The sequence below is a fragment of the Falco peregrinus genome, chromosome 1, assembly GCF_023634155.1.
Source record: "Falco peregrinus isolate bFalPer1 chromosome 1, bFalPer1.pri, whole genome shotgun sequence".
NCBI lineage: Eukaryota > Metazoa > Chordata > Aves > Falconiformes > Falconidae > Falco > Falco peregrinus.
Window position 1 is genome coordinate 63868587 of NC_073721.1, and position 23879 is coordinate 63892465.

Below are 23879 nucleotides of genomic sequence, written 5' to 3' on the forward strand. Positions count from 1 at the left end.
CCAGTGGCTCTAAGCAGCTGAGCCCAACATCTGGGATCACACAGCATGTATTAAAAAAACTTTCAGCTGTTTGTGTTCCCCACCTCCTCCATAGTGGTCTTTCTTCTGTAAAATGAGGGCATACTTGCCAGTAGGTCTTTTAAAAAGTGGAAAAGGTGAAATAAATAGAGTATTTTATCTTAGTAAGTTGCTGTTGTAAGAAGAAGGTACTAAACTACTTGAAAAAGCCGTCTTGCTCTTCGGTAAGAAAGAACTGAAAGGAAGAAATGGGGTAGATTCACTTTCAGTCTATTCCTAACGGTAATCTTCGGTTCTTAAATTTCTCTTGCCTTCACACAAGAGTTACTAATTCAGTAGCTGTTGAAACTTGGATAACATTGAAAAGCCAAGTGGAATGTGATCAGCTGACGGTAGAATAGAAAATCGCACTAAGCTGACTGAACTTACTGAGCTCACAGGATTTGAACTCTATATTCAGAATCCAATATAAAGCTGATTCCAAAACAATATTTCCTCTTTCTTTAGACAACAGAGAGCATTTAACAGCTTCCATTTAGTCAGGCCTAATTGGGTTTTTGCTTGACATATGGTACTGTCTGCTGTCACGGTTGTTACAAATAGAATAGAATGTTCAAACCCAAGTAACAGACGGGTTCTAATCTGATTTTGGTTATCAGGCTAGCTTAGTTTAAAAAAACCTTTTTAATGCTCGCCTTTCTTACCTGCCTTTGGAACTAAGTCAAATGCGTTGTTTAATTTTTTTTTATTTTACTATTTGTCATTTGGGAGTCTCTAAAACTGATCGGTGGAAGAGTGTAGGCTTGAGGACACCAAGTTTCGTTCTTTCTGATAGTTTTGATTCATGCTCTGTACGCAGTGTGGTGCTTCTGCTGATATCTGGTAGTTGATAAGAAAACACGTGTTTTAAAAAAAGGGGTTCTTGTAAAATTTTTACATTGACTATTTTAGATAAAACTACTTAGGCAATTAATTTTTCTTCTCTGTTATGATCTTCTTTCTAGCCTTTCTCGTAATACCTTTCTTTCAGCTTGCTTGCCAACATTTATCTCAGACAGGCATTATCTAATCCTGTCCCCCAGCCTCTTCATTTTAAGGAGCTAAAATGAAACTGAAGTTAAATGTTCCCCTAAAAGCGGTTATTTTCCATCCTTTCTTATGATTTCGTTCTTCCCTACTCAGTCTTCCTACTCCTCTGTAGTCTTGTCAGATGGCTGCAAAATACCTGTTGCTTAGGAGCCCAGGAAAATCATAATTGCCGTTTTGTATGTGTTAAAATGTAAGATTTCCAGTCATAATGGAGGCCAGAGGCTGGCAGAATACCTTCCAGTACAACAATCGTGATTTTTCAACTAAGAAAGCGCTGAGTGATAGTAGATAAAGAAGAAGCTGGGGAAGGGGGGGGAAGAAGGTAAATATAACTTATAAGAATAAATAATAGGGAATACCAACTGAAGCAAAAAAGCTAGAGTAAAACTAAAGATAAATGTTATGATGGATAGATGCAAATATTTTAGGACAGTTTCCCTGCCATGAACAACTGACCATCTAGTCATCCCAGCACATGGATGTAATTGTAAATGAAGCACGTGAGAAAAGGCACGTTCTGCAGGGTACAATGGCTATGAAGGAGAGCCATCCTGTATTGCAGATGCTGGTAGGAACACCTTGCTTGTTTAAAAGTGCTGTTCTACAGATAGCATTTCTCAAAGCAGAATGAAAAAACAAAACCATCTTTTATTCTTTAAAAGCTGTTATTGTGCTGTGTACACTTTAGGTATTAAGTCTCATCAGCACATAAGGGGATTAATATGTATAATTCCCATCAGTCTTAATAGGACTAAATCCCTCTTCAGTGATGGGACAAAAGCCCATTGTATCTCTAAATTAATGTTGAATTTCATTTTGTTTTCTGTTTAGTTTTCAAATCTTAGTATCAGCGTGAAAGATAAATTGCAAGATGTTTTAACAAAATTCCCTGAGGCTGTTTATGATAAGAATTCAGTAGCAAAATTGAGTGTTTTATGAACTGATGCATTTGTGCATTATTATCTCTTCTCATTTCAAGAAACTGAGTAATTTGGATACCAAGCCAAGCTTTTAATCTTATTTTGGAGGGTATTGCAACTGGGGACTACTTGCTGCAGTGCTGGTAAAGATTTAGGGAGGTTTTTGTTTAAATGGCCTTTTCAAAATTATCTTCTTTTTTTAGCTTATAGATCAAATGACTTTACTCACCAAAAAGCTATGCTGTATGGGTCTATCCATAAATAGTAACACTGTACTTCAGGCTTTATTAAACGGTTTAACAAAAAAAAAAAAATAATGGGAAAGCAACTTCAGGTATTTTGATATGAGAAATCAATGAAGTTTGAGTTTCCTCAGTGGCAGGGAAAATTGATTCAATTTTTATTATTACTTGTGGAACTTCAGTGAGTTAACGTGGACCATTCATTGATGAGGAATTCATCATTCACTGATGTCTGCCCTGCTGCTGGGCTTAGTCCTGGACTCTGAATGTGATGTCAGTAGGAAAGGGAGATTTTTTACAGTTTTTTGTAGTGACAAAAACTTGCAGTGCTCTCAACGCTTTTCTCAAGGCAAAGCAGTTTATTGCAGAGATTTTGTGGTGATGAAATGGACAGGAAATTCAGAAGCAAATTAATTTGAACCTAACAATATTGAGAGTTCTAAGAATCAATCATGTGTGAATTCACAGCACATACCTGTATGTGTCCTATTGTATGGCTTTTGTTAAAGTTTACAGCTACTTGATATTAACAGATAAAAATTATTTTATTTGGCTGCCACAGGATATGAAAATGGATGCTGAAATTTCTGATTTAGAAATGGCTGCTCCCGCTTCTAGTTGGCGAACGCAAACCAGCTTTTTGTCCAGCTCAGTGCTCTCAGATTCAGGTTGTAAGTATTGTTTCACAGAAAAAAAAAATAAAAGTAATATATATTCCTCTTTTTAAGCTGTTTTACTTGAGAGAGTACTACTACACTCTACTTTTTGACAAAAAAGTGCTAGAACCATCTTGAGTCCTCCTGCGTTTTAGCTGTAGATAGTGGATGGATGCCTTTGTCTAGGAAGTACTTTGTTACATCCCACTGATACTTTTGGGTTTTTAAATTGGAGCATGCAATATATTCTGTTTGCTATCCAAATCTATGCCCAAAAAAAAGGGGTGCACTTGGATTCTGAATCTCTGCATGAAGAGTCATACCTGTGTAAGCTGTGCATCTTTTTCAGGCACAAGAGACATCCTCAGCCAAGGATTCTTTCCCAGATCTTTCATTTGTACCATTTAGTCTCGTGCTTGTGTAGCCATTTAACACTGAAAGTTGAATCGGTAATTCTGCTTGTATTCAGTAGTTGTTTTCAGCTATCCTTTCTGTCCCCTAGTGTGTATACGCGTGGTGTCATGCAAGGCCACAGGATCTCTGACGCAGCTAGGAACTGCTCAGCACAGGATAGGATGTGTTAGATCTTTAGCAGGTACAGGCACACGTTTGCATGAGTGTAAAAAAAAAAGGGGGGGGGGGGGAGGGTTTAAGGTTTGGTGGTTTTTTGAGCATATCAGCATATGGATATCAGAAAGGATATCACCTTCCATTTCTCTTCAATATAACCAGTTTGTGTACCCGGAACCTATTCAGTAAGTTGCATTTTATGTAATGGAAAGTCCTATTTCAGGCTTCAGCGCACGTTCAAACCTTTGCATCTCACAGTGAGTGCTGCAGTACGTTACCACTCCTCAGTAAATAGTCCTGAGTTGATCTGAGAGGTTAAAGATAATTGGTTTCTTTTCCTTTCAGAATCTGTGAGTTGTGATGAATATCTCTTTGCAGACCATACTGAACAGCACTAGTGGGAATAAAGCATACGTGGAAATGCCTCCACCTCCTCTGTACTTCAGGAACAGTTTCCCCTGACTCAGAGTTGTTATTTTCCCTAACTTCAGCCCCGTCAGTCTTGCAAGTCCAAGTACAGCTCAGCTTGGTTGGGGCACAGAAAGGGAATCCCGCGCACCTCGCAGGCATGTTGCATAGGTGGCCCCAGCAGCCCTGTCAGCCTCAACAGCTCAGCATTCTGCTGCAAAAACCTGCTGAAATGTAAAGGGTGCAGCATATTTCTAAAATATTACAGTATCTTTATATTGCTTTTTATTGTTACTTCAGTGTGTTTTAATCAATTTTAGACAGTTGTCAGAGAAATAGGATCCATACGATCTGAATATCAATCTGATGAACCAGTTCTGGGTATTTATTCTCCAATTCAGCTGTTTTTTATCAGCACCAAGCTTTCTGGAGGTAAATAAGTAAGTGATAAATGAAAGACTACTCTAGTGATTCAGTGTTGATTGTTATGAAATAGCTGCAGAATCTTCAGCATTTGAGGAAGACTCCTTTTGAAACTGTGTTCAGGCATGGCTGAAGGACTTTTTTTTTTTTTTTTTTTTTTTCCTTGCCTAAAACTTTTAGGAAGATATTTTCCATGATCTTCATATTTCATATTTTCCAAATCCCAGAATGGTGCTGAGAGTGTTTTCAGTTTTGTTGTTTTGCCCAGATGCTACAGAACGATTTTTAAAAATAATGATTTGTATTTTTTTGCTTTTGTAAAAAAAAAAAAATAAAGACAGTGATTGTGTTTCGCTTTTTCCTATTTGTTTTTAAGGGAAAGGAACTGAACTCTTTCGAGTTTTAGTTTCTTACTTGTATTCTATAAAAATCTATTAGTCAAATTTTCTAAAGGCTAAAAAGAGAAGCAGGCATAGAATATTTTTCCTATCCCTGATTTAATTTGACTGTGATAGAGTGAAGGTGGCATTCTTAATTTCTCACTTTGCTGATTCTTTTCTCCGAAGAGTTAATGCTATTATATGTTCTTTATGCTTAGTAAGTAAGGATGAGAGCAGGTCAGGTCCCCGGTGAAGATGCCTGATGTCATTTCAGATGTCCTAGAGTATGTTTCTAGCTGTCATCCCGGGAAGTCATAGGTTTCCCGGAATTCCCATCAAATCTTGTGCAGCCCTTTGTGGATATCTGTGGTAGCTTAGAGCACTAAGATATGTTAATTACTCCACAGACCTTGGTGAGTGAGTAAATGTTTTACCTTTGCGCTGCACCTGGTCTCCACCAGTCGAATGTGTAGTTTGAAGGTGTGTCTATAGCTCTTGAGGATAGTGACAATTCTGCAGTGGTAACTATTAATGTTAAGGAGCTTTTCTTGTAATTGCCAGTAACTGGCAAATGATACAAGCAGCTACTTCAGTCATGTTAGTCACATAAACGCCATGAACTTTTAATTTCAGTAATGATATTAATTAGTTATAATTTGAGACTTTGACAGTGAAGTATAATTTGAGGTCTTTTGCTCCCAAACCTCTGTAGCTTTTAATAAATCTACCAATAAATGTCATCAACTAGTTTCTGTGATTAATTTATCTCCTTACTTCTTCAGAAACAGAAGAATGGACTTCCCTCCCCTCCCCCCCCGCCACCCCCCCCACCCCCCCCACCCCCCAGTTACCTTTTGGAGCAGTTTGCAAGCCTTTGTGACAGTAACATTTCCCACTGCATCCCTCTTAAATTCATGAAACCTTACAGGTTGTAGTCAGTAAGTAGTACTAGAAGCTCCCTTCCCCCTGTGGGTCTCTTAGGACTCATAGAAAGCACCAGGGAGGAGAGTGGATGAGTTTGATATAATTTATCTGTCAAGGCGGATCCTGGGATTTAAGTTTAAAATTGGTTGAAGAAAGAGGGACAAAAAGTATGAAAAAATAAATACGGGAACAACAATCTGCTTCCATACACATATTCGGTAAAAAATTACCAATGCAGCAGGCCGTTAAAAGGAAAAGTAATGAACATTAACATTCTGTTTTATGTCTGGCCTTCATGTTTCTGGTATAATTTCTACAATTGTAACAGCTTTTCCATAACAAACTATTTTAAAGTTGCTGTGGGAACAAGCTTTTATTTCTATACCCATTTTCTTAGAAAGGAAGAAGTTTAACTGAAAAAATAATTTATACAAAGGAGGGTTCATTAGACATGGTTTGCAGTCTGTATTATTATCAGACCCAAATGCATGGTATGAAAAGTCACTACTAATTGCTATCTAAAGAATAATCCTCAGAAATTGTTTTTCATGGCCACTGTATTTTTCTTAAATGTTATATTACAAAAGTCCCTAGAGTTACACATGCTCTGCATTAGCTGTGTGAATTGCGTCCCGTCTTTCTCTTTGTACAGTTCATCACTTCAAGGTTTTAACCTGGATGGTTTCCCAGAAGCTATATGGCTTTCAGGCTTTCTATTGTTGTTGGGAATTTATGTTCCAGGGCTTCATAAGCTGTGACTTTACGGAGAAGAAAAAAGCCACCAGTTTTCCCAACTTATGTAGATCACAGTCTTTTCTGACCCTTTGGCTTTGGTGACACACAGCACTCTTGTGTCACATATACATATGTCACACATACATACTATACGTGGTATATAGTATGATTGATGTCATGGTTGAAGAAAACCAAATTGTCCTGAATGTTGGTTTTATTGGTGTAAGAATTAACTTTTGCGATGTATCTGATTTTATCCCTCCATGTATACTTTTTCATAAGTTCTTAAGACAATTTGTATTGACATTTAGAAGTAAGTAACTTAATTAAAATGATATTGTAACATCATGATGCTGTGGGACACCATTCTAGAACGGAACCTTCCAATGCTGCCCAAGGATAAAAACGTGGAATGATTGGAAACTTGACAGCATCACTTTGAAAAATGCAAATGGATTAATTCAGCAATGAATTTTCTTTTATGATTTTCCACTTTTCTTTGAATACTGACTACAGGAGGTACTGTTGAAGTAGCATCCAGTAGCATAGTTTTGGACCAATACTGAAAATTTTATGCTGTAAAATGTCCCAAACACAGTGATGTCATTCTCCTTCTAAAAGTGAAAACACCTCACTCCTCCTAATCAAACTGTGATGACTTGCTCCCTATTAAATAACTTTCAGTTATATACTGCTACAGTTTTAATAGACTATTAAAAAATTGCACTCTGAGTACTTATTACAAACAATCAGGAACAACTGCCTTTCTTACATGCTTATGATATAAGGACGGCCATTAGAAGAAGGGTCTGTTTTATAAGCCGATACCCACTTTCTTCCCCTTAATTTCTGCCTCATGTTAGATAATTGCTAGATGTCTGGATATTTGGATTTTTTTCCTCCTGCACTTTATCATAAGATTATGTCAATTAATATTGTCTAGATTTTGATGCGATAAGATGTATTTAGAAATAAGCATTATGTATGCCGCCTGCTGTGAAGGTGTATACGCAGTACGGCATCCTGTGAACACCTCCCTGTTCAGTGACACTTGTTGGCTTTAGTCCATGCTATTGAGAAAGAAATTCCTTTGGGAATTTTCCGAGTGGTTTCTTTAGTCTTAATTAAACAAAAATGCTGGAAAATTAAATGGAAACTAAAAGTTAGTGAAATTATCAACTTTAAAAAAAATGCAGCTTACATTTATTCTGTATAAGAAAGCTCTTGGCCATGCCTGTATTATATAGTATTAAAATCTATTTTTCTAGAAAAATAAGTTTTTCAATTCATAGCATTAGCAATATTGAATGTTTATGAATATAATTTTACTTGTTTAAATTATATTGTATAATGAAATACACACTTTGTATAAACATTGATGGTCAGTCAGCAAAGGATAGGTGTTTCTCTGCAGATGTGTAATTACTTGTTTTGTTTTTTTCTAGCAGTTATGAAAAGAATGGCTCCTTTTGATACGAGTGCCACCAAGGACGATTCCATTAACGTTGCTGTCAGTGAAATTAAGCTGCAAGCAGAAAGAGGGAAGCAGTAGAACATTTTTCAAAAAACATGCCAGCTTTCTCTGTGGTAAATTCCATTCCGCTCTTTTTTTGGTTTTGAACAGCAGTAATTCCATCTGATACGGGAGTGATGCACCCTGAATGATTCAGCTATTGCCAAACACTTGAATGAAAGAGCACCAAGAGTGAGTCTAATGAACTCTTGAGATAATTTATGCATCTTGTACACCAAAGGTTTTCTGGGATTATGCTGTTCTCTTGTATTTGTTTTTGCAGTTGTCCTAAACTAAATTTATTTTATTCCTGAAATATTATGAAATGAAAGACCCATGACATTAATCTTTGCTATGAGCTTATTTACCACTGTACAGGAATTGTTCTTACATTTGTTTTTTTATAAAATTTAATAATACTATTACCAATGAAAAAATATTCAGAAACTACCTTGGTCCTAATATTTATTATGAAATTTATTATACAGTGTTGTGCCTACGCGTTTGTGGTCTTCGGTTTGCAGCAATCATTTAAGCTGTGAAAAATATTAAACAAACCCAAATTTCCTCAAGATTAGTGGAAATTTGTATGATGACTTCAGGTTCAGCATATATCTGTTATAAGCTGTTTAGAATTATTCTTCTAAACAGTTTTATCGGGTGACATCTGGTTAAGGTGTTTAACAGCACCTGAATCTCACCCATGCTCTGTATTAAGCATGTTGAAGGACACTGCTGTATGGCTGTGAAAACTTTTAATAACAGGGTTTAATGACCACTTACTTATTCTGTTTCATCTCTATTAGAAGAGATGTGTCACACTGATTTTAAAATGTTATGGAAATACAATATTGCACAGTTGTATTTGTTCAGATATCTTAATTCAAAACAAATTGGATACAGTGCTGCGTTACTGTGGTTGCAAAGTGCACATCACAGGAGAATTTTCTGCTGTCAAAAGAAATGCAAACGTTTCAGATAGTCCTTGTTTTGCTCTCTTCTCTAGTGCTTCTGTTCGATCACTACCAAAGTGCCTTAAATTTTGCCAAATCTGTCAGAGCACTGTAGCAACACGAACACCATGGAAAACATTTTGGTTTGTAGACTTCTTTCATACTTAGGAAGCTTACATCTTCTCTGAAATATTATCTTTTTTTAGCACTGTAGGTGTCTCAGACATAGAATCATAAGAGTATCTCAGGTTGGAAGGGACTCACAAGGATCATCGAGTCGAGCCCCCTGGTCCTTGCAGGACTGCCTAAAGCTAAACCGTGTGATTGAGAGTGTTGTCTGGACGCTCCTTGAACTCTGCCAAGTTGGTGCCATGGCAGCTTCCCTGGGGAGCCTGTTCCAGTCAATGACCACCCGTTGTTCGGTGAAGAACCTTTTCCTGATGTCCAATCTGATCTTCCCTTGACGTGGCTTCATGCCATTTCCACATGCCCTATCGCTGGTCACCAGAGAGAGGAGACCAGCCGCTCCCCCGCCGCTGCCCCCCTTGAGGAGGTTGCAGAGTGCCCTGAGGTCACCCCTCAGTCTTTTCTTCTCCCAGCTGAACAAACCAATGACCTCAGCTGCTCCTCATGCATCCTTCCCTTGAGACCTTTCACCAGCTTGGTCACCCTCCTCTGGACACCCGCTAACAGCTTGGTGTCCTCCTTACATTGGGGCTCCCTGAGCCGCGCACAGTTGTGCTTGATGCACCCCAGGATATGGCTGGCCCATTTTCTTTACCTTTTTTATGTGTATAATGCTATGCGTTGTAGGGCTGGCATTGGCTTTTCACAGACATCTGGCACATCTGCTCGTTCAGAAGGTCAAGAAAGCAAAACAGTGCCATCCATCGCTGCCGACCTCAACGGCAATGGCAGGGCCAAGGCAAAAACACCAACAAATAAACTTCCATGCTGGAGAAGGCAGGACAAATAGAAACCTGCTTGTGGCCTGGTCGGCAAAGAGTGTGGATGTCATAAAGCAGTGTTTAGCTCCAGCCCCAGTTCCCATAAACTAAACTTACTTTAAGTATATCCAACACTTGTAATTTATTTTTTTAATTAGATCAGAGCACAGCTGGAAATATGGTGTTTAAAACATTTTAGCTGGTTTGTCGAGTTGAAACATTAAAAAATTGCAAAATAAAATGTCACCAGCTTGCAGACTTTATGGTACCTACAAATTATGGCTAAAAATATAGAAAGGTCATTTTAAAATAGATTATGAACCATTAAATCATGTTCCCAAAACACCTCATGTTGTAATGAGGTCTGATGCATGGATTGCTGATGGATTCATGTCTGCCCAACCCACTTTACTGAAGCTGAAATTATTTTTGAGGTGAAGCACCTCTTGGTAAATGAATGGGGCTTTAAGAGTCTCAGCCGAGAAAAATAACACAGAAAAATAACGTCCCCTCTTCCTCCTAAGGAATTTGTAAAAATCTGGTTGTGGATTGCTTTTACCATTTTATGTATTTATATGTTTTTTCCTCACTTGTAAATCACAAATCTGAAGTATGTTTCCTTAGAACAGTATCACTGCTACTTTACGGTGTTAGAAAACTAAGGATAAGCAGCCTGAACTCCTTTGTTATTATAACATCAAATACTGAATCCATTTGCAGGACAGAAATGCCTACTAGATGAATAATTTGGCTTTAGGACTTTAAATATGCTCAGTGCTTAGTATATTTGGCTTTGGCCATGTGACTGGGTTTTCAGCAGAGTTTTATATCCTTTTTTGAAACTTTATACAAGGGCTGGGGGAACAGAAGGGAAGAAGTCAAACAACAAAACAAACAAAAAAAAAAAAAGGAGAAAAAAAATTTTAACAAGTAGACTTCTGGACTCCAAAGTCAGGAAATTCTTTCTTAAATTTACCCTCTTGGCATGGTAGTCCAGATAGCATGTAATATTTGTCTCGCTTCCACCTTTGATAGAGGTTCATATTACAAAGTGAATTTTGTTTCCTTTTTACTGAAGGCTAAAGTTCCGTTCATGACATTATGTGAAACTGTCCCTTTGTGGTTTAAGAAATAATATTTTTTCCATATTGGTCTGAAATATTGTTCTTCTGACCAGTTTCAGTTTTTAAAGTAGAAAACCAGATAATTTTTTAGTAAAACATTTTGTGTATTTCAGTTCTTTAAAACTGCTGTTCCTTCTGGTAATCAGATATTTATTTTTTTTTAATACTTTAACCCTTTGATGATGTGTTCCTTATTTTTTGTCCAAAGCAGTAGTTTTAAATAATCAAAAAATGTGATATCACACTAAAAATGGTAGTTAATTTCTTTATTCTGTTCAGCATTTGGTAAATCAGGCAACTTTATATGTATGTACTAAGTACATACAGATTTAACAAGCTACTATCAGGTGTCCGTTTCTTTTAATTCTGTCCTGAAATACAGTGGTTCTATATTGCATGTTCTGATCCGCACTGCCCCTGTATTTCAGCATCAAATATTTGTCACTTGAATAACCTTTAAATATTGTGCCCTTCAGTTCCCTAATGTTTTACAGTAGACTTAAGAGTACTTATTTTTAATTACTTTTGAGCTGGTATTTACTAAGTATTTGAAATAATTTATTTTTATTATGTAATAATGTCATCCTGAGAAGAAATGTCAAAAATAAATCTTAGTTTAGGATAAAAATAAAATTTTACAGTGTGAAAACAAAGCCATTTTCTTACACTTCTCAATTATTTGATGGAAGCTAGTCTTTGGTGATTGGTTAAAGTATTCCTTGGATATTCAAACCTCTGCCACATTTTTACTGGCTGTCCCACCAAAGTAAATAAAGAAGATATATTAAAATTCCTTAAAACAAAGAAAATACTATTCTAAAATCCACTTTTGAGCTAAGGAATCTGCATGTCAGTTCATCCCTGGCTTACAAAACATAATCTCTGCAGTGTGTAACACTGAATGGATTTTTCATGAATGAAAATGCCAATATTACCCTGAAAGGGAGCAAGTAGGTATTTTTGTAACACTGATAGCACTTTTAAGGCTAAAAATGAGTAGTGAATAACGTTCTCCTATCTACAACATGCGGAATTTATTCATGAATTTGTGTGGAGCTGCTAGTTACAGTCAAATTTTACTCTGCCTCTGTTAAACTCTTCATGTACAAAGTGGGTTAGTAATATATTTATCTCTGTAAGCCCTGTCTTCACCTCGCAGACGTAACTGATAGTGAAGTTAATGTGAGCTGCAAGCCAATATCGGGGGATGCAGCCTTGTCAGAAATGGATGTGCATGAGAACGTCACACAAATTCCTGTGTTTTTGATATAATTGTAAAATTTAGAAGCAGATGTAGAGGAAAACTAGTTGTAGAAGGAATGGGAAAAAGCTCATGATTAAGCTAAAATTTCAGAACACTTTTATTCTTGGTGCCTTAATTTAAAAACTGCTTTAAGGCTGGTATTTACATCTAAATAAGTGATCCCTAAATAAGATTCCATCTTGGATATATTTTTGTTTTTACATACTGAAATACTTTCTACTCTAGCACAACTCATCTCAGCGCTTTACTGTGAGCATGTCTAGGCTGTTTTGCTTTTCTATGTAAAGGACTAAATTAGATTTTAAATCTGAAGAACATTTTAGTGCTGTATACAGAAGCACAGCAGAGCAGAATCTGATAGCTTTGGTCTCAAAAAGTCTGTAAACTAATGCCTCCGGGAATGTTGACAACAAAAATGAAAGAGATTGCTGTGGTTAAAGTACAACAACATCCAGCATTTATAATTTGTGCTAACTACAATAGCTCTCATGTTTCTAAAGCTAAAGTTGCACATCTGCCATTTTTTAGGCTGCAAGAATGAGATTTTGTTTTCTCTTGCCTTCATAGTGGCAAAATCTGCAATGTCATGAGCCTTGTATGCAGCAGTGATATTTTTAAAATTTCCAGTCATTTAATTTAGGTACCTACTTGGTGCTATTTTGAACTAAATATTTTTGGAACCCAATTGTGAACATGTTTTCATTAAAGTAACACATTTAAATACAAGAGCTGCATAAAGAACTCTCTTTTAGGATAATTCTGTCTTTATTTAGGGACTTGGCTTCTTAGTAGGTGTTTTGCTTGAATAAGTACAGCAATTGTTCCTGAGTTGTCCATTATTTTCATCTCAATTTAGACCAGAATTTATTTGATCTTAAACTGCTTTTCCCATTTGCCATCTATGCACTAGTATGTCAGAAGGCACACCATCATTTCTTCACTTACACTCCACATTAATAATTCTGGTAGTTGATATGCCCAGGGAATGTCATTAATTTTGAAGGCAGTTATTTCTTATAAAACAAGCTCCTTCCATATGAATTCTGCCACTTTTACTTGTTTACGAAAATAAAACGTACTTGGTAAACTGACTAGCATCCGATCACATGCTGCCTGTTTTTAAAGATTATCTCACAGGCAAAAGTAAATGTGTCTTACTATGTTTGTCTACGTTTTCTAAATGCTACCATTCATTCTACTATCAGTTTGTAGAGGAAAATAGCAAAGGATAGACTTTGCTGCAATAACCCTGAAATATTATTGATATGAAGAAGAGGCTACAAGTAATTTAGGAGATCTGCCTGAGAGCTTAGTTTGGAACCTCAGATCCCTCATATTACAAAGTATATTTCTTCAGTGTGTCAATATCAAATTGCCCTTAGTAGAAACAGTTGCTGGCATCTAAAATATTGCTGAGAAGCGATGCTGAAATTTTCTAAAGATGATCACACAGTATCATTCTACAAATGTGGATTTCTGTGCCATTCTCGTTGTTGAACAAGCATTGAACTGGGAAGTCAGCCCAATTTATGTTTTGGCACTAGGCTTTTCACAGAAACCACCAGTGACCCAGTTTTGTACTTAGTGTGGAGAACGATGAAGATGAGCTGCGTTTTACCGCTGGCCAAGAGAACAGTTTGCATCTGTGGCATAAGCTAGTTGGTGCGTGGAGCTCGGGGAATGCCCATTTTTATCCAAACAGCTGCAACCATGAAGACATAGTGTAGCTGGAAAAAAAAATTGTTACATGTTTATACTAACAGAACGTCAATGAGTCCATCAGAAACCACGGACCTGTTTTGTTTTTGCTGGAGACGTCTCCAGTGCAGTCTGAAAGCTAGAAAATGCAGAAACCTTAGTGTGAGGTACATCAGCAGTGAGGCTCACTAGCCACAGAATGTGAATCTGGTAGCATGTTGTCCATTGGTTGATTAGAGGTCCGTAAATTAACAATAGACAGATCAACAAAGTTTAAAAAACAGTGGGACAAATTATTCTTATTTGGTAGCTAAAAATGCTTTGTGAAAGCAGAAAAATCAAGTGTCAAAGTCAAGAAATGCTTCATTTTTCCGGAATGTGAGTAATTTCTTAAACTAAAAAAAAAAAACAAACCAAAAAAAACAAAAAACCAAACCCCACCAAAAAAATAAACAAAAAAACCCAACCAAAAACTTAAAAGAATATTTTTCTTAAAAAAAACCCTTAGAGTGACAGCCTTTTATAGACTGTCTTTGAAACTCTTGAATATATTAATCTCGACAGACATCAGTCCCACTTCATGTCATCTCTTATTATGAGAGACTTGCTCGGTTTGATTTAGACTTAATTATGTCCCACACTTTGGGAAATTCTCTTATGTGCGCTATGCACTGAATGCCAGGCTTGAAATAATTCCATTGGAGGTGGCTGATGTGCTACATATGGAGTGCTGGATGGGGTGATGTGTTTTAACAAATAGATCAGATGTTCGAATTTCAGCCTTGGTATTACATTACCAGAAGAAAATGACAAATAAATAAATATTTAGACTGTAGATAAGAGTATCCATGCCATGTATTACTGTGGTTTTGAAGGTTAATTGCTTTTGAAGCGGGAATTTCTGCATGGGCTTATTCACAAATTCTGATTTTTTAATTTTTAATTTTCCTTGGAGAGTGTAGAAAAAAAAATGGTAATCACTTTTGAGTTCTGGAACGCATTTTGTCATTTTGTGTTGCCAGTTTCTATTTAATTTGGGGATAACTAAAAAAGCAGCTAATTCTCATACCTCATTACAAGCACTCCTAATTAAGTCAGTTGATGCAAGAGTAATTTTTTCTCCAGATCTTTTGTTTTCATTTAATTTGAATAAAAATACAGTGTTTCTTACATTAAGTATTCTAAAACTGCTGCAAAATTACTCTTGTAATCTAGCATTTAGGTTGGGAAATTCTAAAATTCAGATTGCCCAGGCATCTTACACACGTGACACTGAACTTTTCCTGGTCACCTATTGCCAGTGCAATACGCTGTCAAGTGACCTTAAAGAATCTACACAATTTCAGTGACTTACATAGATGAGGATGTCTCTATACTGGTGTGAAGTCAGAAAGGTCAGTTTAATTCCTCTAAACCTTGTTGTTTTACCTGTTAAGGTAATGGAGATAGACATACTGGAATGGAATTCCTCAACATGCAATTATTTCTTGACATAAAGTCCTTGAAAGACCTTTGCCAGTAGTTTAAGCAGGGAATCCTGCTCCTGATGTAATACAACAGGCTGCCTGACCACGTTCCCATGGAAGCTCAACTTAGGGGACATCCATAGGGACGTCTGTGTGGAAAAACAAGTATCTGTCTTGTCTTTGTTAAATTTTCATCTTATTTATCTTCCTTAAATTTTGATCTTAGCAGTTTGATTTTGTGTGGTTGTATAAACGTGCTGCTGCTTTTCATTCCTGTAAAACACACCAGAGAAGGCAGCACGCTGAAGCAGACGTCGCTGTAGTACCCAGGACTAGTGCCGTTTCCTTCAGACTTGGTTGCTGACGTGTACAGGTGTGTTCAGCCTTCTTCTAGCCATGTAGACATCATCTCTAGTTCCTTTCATATATTTACGTATCTTCCTTACGGACACGCGTACCCATGTTCATACACTGTAAATCTTTACCGGTCAAAGAGAAAATTAGTCCTTTGTACTTGGGAATCCTGTCTAGGTGGAAGCTGGCAGAGACCTCATCTCTAGTACCAGTGGAGTGATGATTTCAGGCTGGATTTGACAAAAAGGAGTGAAGTATTTTCTCAGCCTACTTTTTTATTGCAATTTGGAGGTTGGCAAGTCTACAATATGCGGTGGTCTGGTGAGCAACAAATATTTACTGAACAATCCATGATCTTATAAAAATAATTTCATAGAAAACTGTAAACATTTGGAATAATTTGGCACTATCTCATTTTTCTATTTTGGTTATTTTTTCAGAATCTGAGAAATGGGGTTTTGAGTTCATTTGGGCTCTTGTATAAGTACTTTTGTTTTTTTCAAGAAGACTAAACCAAACTTAGTTATATAATGAAAACCACTGTACTTCTAAATGCTGACAATACAAGCTTATGAAATTTGCAAAATTTGGAAATGTTGCAGCTCTTTATTCCACTCTGATGTGGGCTAATACAGCTTTTTCAATGTAATGAAACCTCTTAAAGGAGACCCAGTTCATCTGTTAAGGTGTGTCGACTGTATTTCACATTCACTGCTAAATGTGTTGTTACACATCAGTTTTTCAACAAAATCCAGTAATTTGTTGAGTACCTGAAATGGGAATTTTCATGTGTAGGGAGAAGCTAATTATATAATACATTTAAATACCAGCACTATTGATAGACTTTTTAACAAAAGACTCACAAAATGAAACCAAGTTTAACTGTTTGTTGGACATTCTCTAATGTTGGGGTTTTTTTGTCCTATGATATTTTTGTTCCAAGATAGCTTCCCAATGTGTTTGCATTCTAGTGTTTCCATTATCTGGTATGGATGGATAAAATGGAACTTACTAAAATGTATGTAATGAATGAAAAAAAAATTTAATCATGGAATCATTTAGGTTGGAGAAGACCCTTATAGAGCATCAAGTCCAACCAAACTACTGCTTGACTATTATTTTGCGTGAATCACATGGATGCACATAACGCTACATCTACGATTTGCATTTTTCAGAACACCTCTTGCAGGTTTAGGAATAAAGCATTGTACAAGTGTAAAATGAGAAGCTTGTTACCATGTTATTCCAAAACGCAGCCCTCATCAACCTGATAGCTTGCCACAGAGTCTGCAGGTATGCTTAAATTTGGTTAAGGCTCTACCTGGAAAGTTCTTAGGTTAATTTAATGTCAATATTGGTACCTACTTTCTGCAGTCAGAATATAAAATGTTAGCCAACGAGGCACTAATAAAACCATCAAACTTAATTACTTTTTGCTGACTTGGGACTTACTCCAAGCTATTCCTGAAAGCAAGGTTGCAAGTCTTTATTGCATCTTAGGAGATAGTACCTTTGCAGGATCAAAGTTGCTAGTTGTAGTCGTAATTTAAATTATAACATGAATTGTTATCATTTTTGTAAGCTAACAAAATAAATTATTTTTCCAAGCAGTGCACAGCATCTGTAATCATTTGCCTAACACTGCCAAGCTTTTGTAAAGACCTGTTTTATGTAATTGATGTTTTTTGTCTGAAATATAGTTGTGTGATGTGAATTTATGTTGTCTGATTTTGCTTTTTAACTTGCCTCTAAGAACAACAATGTCGCAGCACTCTCCAAACTACCGGGTGCAATAAGGTCTTTTACCATCTCATACCAACATACTCTTTGTGCCAGTCCCTCTGCTGTCTTCTGGTCTCTCCTCCTCTATAATTTCCCCCTTTTTTTAAAATCTTTTTTCTTTTCCTTTTTAACACAACAATATGCTTTCAGATTTTTTCTTTATTTTCTTTCTCCTACTATAATATTTGTTTCCAAACTTAAGATGGTAGTTTCACAGTGAGAATCACTAGTTTTCTACAAAAGTGTGTGTTTAAAACACTTGTTTAGGTAAAACATTTGTTTACCATTATGGACCAAAAAAATAAATCTGGCAACGTATCATAGCGTTACAGTAGGGCTGGGTCTTTACATCGGCCATGAGTCACTGGGTGCTTCCAGAGATATCCTTGCATGGGCCAAGGCTGCTGTGCCTGTGACCTTACGGAGTGGGATCGAGATTCGTTTGACTGAGCTTGGGGTGGGACAGAACACATGCGTCCGTCTCAATGAACCTGCTGTTGTAGTCAGCAGAGTACCTGGGATCTTTGGCATCGTTCATCTCATCCCAAAGTAAACACCCAGGCTACGATCAAATGAATTGTGGCGAACTGCTCTAACTATATTGACTAGGTCTCTGTTTAGGAAAAAGGGAAAGCAGGCAGCTACCTGGCATTATGGGCACGAGTCAGGTGGGATTCACCACGTCCACCTGCAGGGTGGGGTCTGTCCATGTGTGCTTCATCTGGATTCCCAGGTAAGGGCTTTATTACCTTAAATAAAAGACAACACTGGAGTCAGTTGAACAGGATGCAGTTAAACATGCAAAAGGGATTGAGCCATTGCAGTATTTAATGGAACAAAAATCCTTGTTGCTGGAAAGTTCCACAGAGCTAAATTTCTATGGAAGCGTTTAATGGAAAAGCAAAGCCTTGTGTTATATTTCAAAACACAAAGTAAACCCCAAAATAAAATATGTGTTGCATCATTCCATATAAAGAAGTTTTCTTATTCTGTTTTCTCACGATGAGATGGCCAAACTAGAGCTTATATCCTGAGAAATCGCTCATTGAAAGCCTGTAATTATTTTGCTAATTCAGTTCTCAATTATATATTCTCTTGCCTTTTGGAGTTAAGGGGTTTTGCATGTCTTTTGCATAGTTTTGTGATCTGTAGTTGTGTTATGGCAAACATCTTTTTACCATTTTTTTCACTGACCTTGGTGCCTGCAGAGTTGTTCCTTTCACATATTCTCACTCCTCTCTCCAGCTGCTGTTGCTGCACAACAGTTTTTTCTCCTTAAATATGTTATCCCAGAGGCACTACCGCTATTGCTGCCGGGCTGGGCCGTGGCCAGTGGTGGGTCCATCTGGGAGCCACTGGCCTGGGCTCCATCAGGCACGGGGGCGGCTTCTGGCAGCTCCTCGCAGAAGCCTCCCCCGTAGCCCCCTGCTACCAACACCTGGCCCAGCAAACCCAATGCACATTAGTATGTTGGCTCTAATTTTACCTGTAAAGCTAAGTTCGGTAAGGTTGAACAAGCAGCTGATGCTTGACAGCACCCTGTAGCGAAGTCAAAAGAAATCATGAACTTAAAAGTTTTCATACACACGAGCAGTACGTGAATAGGAGTAGTCACCGATGCCACAGAATCAGCATCGAGGGCAGGTTTTACTGTGAATGTTTTATATTTGATTGGAGCGGATATTTCACGGAAGTATATTTTGAATGTATTCTTGCATCAAAAAAAAAAAGTTGAAAGGAACATTTAGTCACTAATTGCATCTTTTCATTGCATGTAAAAAAAGTGTTCTTTGGCTCCAGCTGCTGCTAGCCCACTGCTAATCCCATTTTCTGGAGGTTTAGGGGTAAGTTGGCCTAAAACATACTAAGTTGTAATAGCTCTCAGCTGTTATTATTTAAAAAAATACATAAGGATTTTAACCATCATTTTTCTTGATAGACTTCTCGACAGTTTTTGCCAGCTTCTGTGATTTAAACTGGAAGTTCTGGCCAAATTCCAATTTAATTTGTTACATACACTTTTTCTACCCTCTGGCATTCTGTGGCAATATGGAATGCTTTCTTCATATCCGTGTGGCCTGTTTTGCACTGCTGTTCTCTGTGAGAGGAAGGATAGATCAGGCCAGGGAAACGCGACGGAGAACCCGAGCGATATGAACTGTCCTGCTCTCCACACCTGACGTAGGTATGTAACTGTCCCATCTCTTTTGGACCTGATTTCTGAAGCGTAGGGCCATTGATGTGGCTATAAATCTGTAATTTTAATATAACTATATAATATACCCAATCTAAAATAAAATCTATAATTATATCCGTTGATCCATGGTTTTAAGTCACATTGCTTATATATGAATTATATGGTCTTATCAGTCATAAACAATGTAGAGAAGGAGCTTCTCAGAATCATAGAACAGTTTGGGTTGGAAGGGACCTTTAAAGGCCATCTAGTCCAACCCCCTGCAACAGGCAGGGACATCTTCCACTGCTCAGGTTGCTCAGAGCCCCGTCCAGCCTGACCTTGGATATGACCAGGGACAGGGCATCTGTCACCTCTCTGGGCAACCTCTGCTAGTGTCCCACCACCCTCACTGTAAAAATTGTCTTCCTTATATCTAGCCTGAATCTGCCGTCAGACCTTGGCGTGTTGTCCCATGGCTTGTGACGGGCGAGCCTGGTATTATCCCCCTTTCCACCTTCAGGTCAAGTTTAAAGCTCTGTCGATCAGCCCTGCTAGCTTGTGAGCAAAGACCTCCTTCCCGCTTTGGGAACGACAAATCCCATCTGACTCCAGCAGGCCTGGTGCTGTGTAGACCATCCTGTTACTGAAAAAAACCCCAAATTCTGGCGGTGACGTCAGCCACACAGTATTGCAGTTCCACTGTAAGGCACAGAGCCATAGGAAACCTGGCTGCATTAATTCCAGAACCGCTTGGATTTCTTACACCATTTGCCCTAAGATTAATTTGTAGTTGGTAATGTGTGAATATGAATATGTTTTCAAGTGGTTCGAAAGAGAGGGGGGAAAACCACTATCCAAACAAGCTATTATTTGCAAAGTCTTCCCACTGCTTCTGAAGGTCAAATTTCAAGTACAAATCCATTTTGTTTTGGTTTGGAATTTTTTTTGTTTGATGTAATGTATGTTGGCTGGTATTTTTACCTTGCAGTGGAATAAAGAACAGCTTCAATTCTAAGATACTCGGTTTTGCCAGATTTTTTTAAAGAAGTAAAGATTTTTTAAAAAAAATATAGGAGTCCCCTGAATGCACTGTAACTTCTAAAATACTGTACATTTACCTTGCTTTTATCGATTTCTTAGTGATATTTAGTTCCCATGCTTCTTATTTCCATCTGCAGCTTGCAATGGACACGGTGAAAGCAAGGCAGTTACATTACATTTTAAAATGTTTTTTAAGATTAGTGCTTAGTTGAAGTCGCAGGTACTGCTAGAGACAACACGATGGCATTTTGCTGGCACTTTATAAAAAGAAAGAAAAAAGAATAATAAATAGTCTTAAGAATCTGTAATGAAAAAAAATTGCTGGGAGCATCCTAGTATATGGGGTTTGCATTACTCAACCACTCAAGAACTGGGATCCCACTGCATGAAATACCACAAAAAGAAGCAATCTTACTACAGGTGCCTTTAAAATCTCTTAAAAGTAGAAATGTATGCGCAAATTTTGTATTAGTATGGTTCAACTCATCTTTCCTAAAGAACAGGTTCTAGAATTCTCCCAGGAGTCAATAGATATGGAAGAAAGGTATTTCAAAACTCCAGGAGATTTGGGATGGGAATCAGTGTTAATTGGGGCAGTCATGGACCGGTGGCTTCAGCTGGTCATTGGTCATTGGTGTTCTGGGCTATAATAATGGGGCATCTCGTCATTGCTTCTGAAGGAGGTACCAGTCTACAGCTGCTGATGGAGACTTCAGCATCCCCCGACAGCAGAGCTCTCGTGATGGCAGACAAATACCCTACAGGCGCCTTTACAAGTGAAAACAAGAAGTTTATTCCAGTCTCCTTATGGCTACCTTAAGAATATGTGATCCTTAAGTAACATTGGAAAATCAGCAGATACTGTCTGGAAAAGGCTGCTTGAAAATGACTGGAAGCACTAATGGTTCTCCAGAAGACAGGATGACTATGAGGACAAGTTAATTGACATCTTTGATGCATTCAGCTATATGGCTTACTGCTCAAACAGCATTTTTCAATGAGTGAGGAAGGTAGGTTGTTGTATAAGGAGTGGGCAAATTGGTTTAACGATGATTTTGGTGGTGGTCTCAGGACAGCACATTTGTTGTGTCCTCAGACAGAAGCTCCAGCTGGCCCTAGGTCAGTGGTGTGGGCCCCACCTTAAGCTGGTTTTATAAGCCAGGGACCCACTGAACTATGAAGTGGTGTTTCTGCTTGGCCTGGCCCCGGGTACCTCGAACTCAGATAGGAACTAACCCGGAGTACAAGATGGTGTCTATGGAAGACTTCTGAGAACTGTGGAATAATAATGATAGGGAATGCTGAAAACTGAAATTTGGATTCTATCCCAGGAGCTGAGAATTCTGAAAGTCTGTCTACAGCAAATTTTGTCATAACTTGCAAACAGGCGATGATCTGTGTAACACTGAATCTGGCATAGGCTGACGCAGGCAGCAGCAGTGACTGAGGTGCACGCTGCTTGTGATTTCCTTACACTCCCTTGGACCAAACTCTTCTATGACTTTGTGAAGGGACGGTTCCAAAAATTCTCCCCACACCTACCCTCTCTAGAAAAGCAGTGCTGTTTCTCTTAATTTATTGTAAACTCTGTTTTGTGGTAGAAATAGAATAAAAAGAGATAGAAATGTCTCAACCTTCGAGGCACTCACTGAATACAGACATAAAATTTACCAGCATAAGTCAAAGTTAGAATAGGTTTTCAGATTTTGTGGCCAGGTTTTTGGTCACTTTTTCAGAGTTCCTGAGAGTTGCTGTCTTGGCATCTCATCTGCTGATCTTACCCTCAGGGCACATGTAACTTTCCATTTCCCAAATCCTTTTGTCTTGTAATAGTCATGCAGTGGGTCACATTTGCTTTATTTGTTTGAGTTAATATAACATGGGTTTTTCTTAACAAAGAGAGATCAGTGGGGTCAGGGACCTTTGGGGAAAGGCAGGAAGATGACTCCCGAAGGAGTAACTGAACGAGCCTGGGCAGAGAAGTTTTCAGTATGTGGGGTGGGGCTCTCGGGGAGCTCAGCAAGAGGCGAAAATAGGACATTGCTGAGAGAAGGAGGGAACAAGACACCGAGCCAAGCCTGAGAGGTGATGGAAATAAACATTCCTGGGGACTTAGGAGGGACTGTGCATCATTTGCTGCATCTCAGAAAACCACCATGTCGCTGGTCTGAGACCAAGCCTGGAAGAAAGGACTTATTTGTGGGCAGGAGGAAATTTATTTAGAGATCTTTTAATCTTACTCTGTTTTACTTAAACATTTGAAGATTTCTCTTTTTTTAGAAAAGATAATTATTCTAACCTGTGTTCTGACAATGCCTCCTTTTTCCTGCTTAAAATCTTTGTAAACTTGGAGGGGGAATTTGCTCTAGGTTGGTTGTTTCTGGTGATCCGCTTTCCATCCCTGGTTGATTCAAGGCCTCATATTTCTGTGTTTTCAAGCTCTTTTTTTTTTTTCAGAATTCCATCTTTTTTCAGGGCAGGCCAAATCCTGGAGCAGTACAGAAGCCTCCTGCCCAGCAGGATTATGTACATGCACCTGTCCATCTTAATTCCTTTACTTGTTCCTGTTTGTTCTCTCCCAGCCATTCTCATCTGTCCCCTAATTCTCCTTCCAGCGTCCTGTTCTTAGCCTCTGTCCTTGGAGAAGCCAGCTGCCTCTTTCACCACAAGACAATTAACTAGTCACAAGTTCGTTAGAGATTTTTTTTTCTTCTGGATATCACATCATTACTTAACATGCACATAATCCCTCTAGTAAGGAAGCTTCTTGATAATCCAGAGAAAGTTATATACTCCAGCTCCTTTGGAATCTTTCTGGTTAGGTTCACAAAGGAAACCTTTCTTGCTCAATTCCAGCTGTTCCACATGTTCCACCACTGCTAGCTTGAAGTATCTTCATGCCATGGCCACAGCTGGCACTGACTGGCAGTAACCCCTGATTTAGCCAACTTTCATTATACATTTATTGGCAAGAACTGAGCTCAGAGCAAACCACCCAAGGTTTAAGTGCTCTGTTACAGAGAAAAAGTACCTGGGTGCAAAGTAAAGCAATATTCTTTGGGGAACGTAAACCCCAAGAACAGCGGCACCATTTCAAACAAAAACTTCATCTAATCTAGACCCCTGCCTCCCTGTGTCAAGGAACAGTATTGAGATCTTTGCAAATATATCATGTAGTTTTAGGGGTGTTCTC

General features: G+C 38.1%; 1 protein-coding gene across 7 annotated transcripts in view; it reads left to right on the plus strand.

The window, feature by feature from the left end:
* The window catches only part of CEP128 (centrosomal protein 128), a 133161-nt gene extending 115866 nt beyond the window's left edge, over positions 1-17295 (plus strand). For 4 of the 7 annotated variants that reach the window (XM_027779216.2, XM_055807751.1, XM_055807721.1 and 1 more), the window contains 2 exons: positions 2832-2940; positions 7811-17295. In XM_027779216.2, the coding sequence (XP_027635017.1) occupies positions 2832-2940; positions 7811-7917 (216 nt within the window). In that variant the 3' untranslated portion in view covers positions 7918-17295. The remainder of the gene's footprint in view (positions 1-2831; positions 2941-7810) is intronic. The other 3 variants (XM_055807732.1, XM_055807747.1, XM_055807740.1) reach the window with 3 other exon arrangements.
* The last annotated feature ends 6584 nt before the right edge of the window (positions 17296-23879 follow it).